The sequence below is a fragment of the Lepus europaeus genome, chromosome X, assembly GCF_033115175.1.
Source record: "Lepus europaeus isolate LE1 chromosome X, mLepTim1.pri, whole genome shotgun sequence".
Classification (NCBI taxonomy): Eukaryota; Metazoa; Chordata; class Mammalia; order Lagomorpha; family Leporidae; genus Lepus; species Lepus europaeus.
The window spans coordinates 20,250,555-20,252,286 of NC_084850.1; the positions used below are offsets into that span (position 1 = coordinate 20,250,555).

Sequence of the window (1,732 nt, forward strand, 5' to 3'; positions counted from 1 at the left end):
GACAGGAGGGGACGATGGCTTGGAAAGAACATCATTTAAGACTCAAAAAAAAAAAAAAAAAAAAAAAAAAAAAAAAAAGAAAAAGAAACCAGGGTGCAAGGCACCCCATACCCAACAGTAGTCCCCCCGAAACCGTCACCTCCACTCTCAGGAGCCAGCTCACGCCGGAGGGCTGCCGTGGAGGGGGCGCGGGGTGGGGAGAGCAGAGGCCCAGGCCAGGCCGTCAGCAGCAAGGTGCGTGTGATGTGTCTTCACAGTTGAGTAGCCGTGTCCCACCACTGAGGATGGGCCTCAACTGAAATACGCGTTCTTGATCCCGAAGTTCAGCTACGTGGACAGTGGTTACACTCGACAGGATGATGTGATAGCACAACTTATATATTTCAAATAGACAAAAAATTAGTATCATTGACAGTATCTTTAGATAAATCGCCTTTGCACGGGAGCTTCCTTTCCAGTACTTTGAGGCCTACAGGACGAGCCTAGCAGATTCCTACTGCAGAGGGCGCGGCCGGGCCGGGGGCAGGGGGCCGGGGGCCGGGGGCCGGGGGCCGGGCCGGGCCGCCGCTCAGTTGCTGTAGCACTGGCCCTCTGGCGGCTGAGGCAGCTTCATGTTCTCCTTGGCCATCAGCAGGCGCCGCAGCTCCTGCAGCACTGCTCGGATGCTGTACGAGTTCTGCCACTTCGCTAGCACGGAGATGGCTCTCGGGTCCACCACTCCGTTAGAACTATTAACTCCGTTCATATTAATTTTTGTTACGAATCGTACAAAGGGGGGCGCTTCTGGGTATTTGGGTCCACACTCTATTTTAAGGCTGTATATTCTGTTTTCGTAAATTGTTCTTGGAGGCCCAATTATCATCCCTGTCCATCTCGTAAGCGTCATGTCTTCGTCATCTTCTAGACCCCAGCTAACTGTGCCATCTCCTACTCCCTTCTGGCCTTCTTCGAGTTCTTCCAACAGTCGGAAATTGCGAGAGACTTTTACTCCCGAGCCCGTGGTGGCTGCCATCTTGCGTCGCTTGAATGAGCTATTTTTAACACACCCTTATCTCTCCACTTACATATAATTAGTTGGCAAGTTCTACGCATTTCATTTTCAATAATGTCTCTGCCATCTCTCTTTTTCCTTGCTTCTTGGCTCTCCCCAGATTAAACTAAAGCCCAGCTGCAATAGTTTTCATACTCTTGCTCTAAAACTGCCAACTTTCATAAAACACAACTTTAAGATGAAATACATAATGTATAAATAAATATACTTAATACATACTCTAAATATATACCTTATGTTAAAATATATTTACAAAAGTATATTTACAGAAAGAATACTTTAATTGCTCATTGTAACAATATGCTACAATAAATATGTATATAAAGTGAATGTCTTACTCACCAGAAGCAATTACTGCTAACATTTGGTATATACATTCTAGGCATTTTCTACTTGTGAGTGTATGGGTTTTCTAGTTATTTATGCATGTGTGTACACATACATATCAAACACACACAGAGCTACATATTGTATTCACATATACAATAGATACAGTTAAGAAATGATTTTTATTTCAAAAACAGTTTCATAGAGCACATATTGTTCTGCAATGATATTTATATATGTGTATATATATATATATATATTACTTAACATTATTTCCTGGATATATTCTCTTAACAGCACATACAAATCTACTTTATTTTTAAAAGTTGCATAATATTTTAAAAGATTTTTATT

At 42.7% G+C, this 1,732-nt stretch overlaps 1 protein-coding gene across 1 annotated transcript; it reads right to left on the reverse strand.

Moving 5' to 3' along the window:
- Positions 1–537: 537 nt before the first annotated feature.
- On the reverse strand, positions 538–1,020 carry LOC133753205 (ubiquitin-conjugating enzyme E2 variant 1-like). Its single transcript, XM_062183640.1, has one exon. The coding sequence runs from the start codon at positions 1,010–1,012 to the stop codon at positions 569–571; it is 444 nt and encodes a 147-aa protein (XP_062039624.1). The 5' UTR covers positions 1,013–1,020; the 3' UTR covers positions 538–568.
- Between the last annotated feature and the right edge of the window lie 712 nt (positions 1,021–1,732).

Coding starts and splice junctions, on each gene's coding strand:
- LOC133753205 (XM_062183640.1), bottom strand. CDS start 1,012: ATGGCAGCCACCACGGGCTCGGGAGTAAAAGTCTCTCGCAATTTCCGA.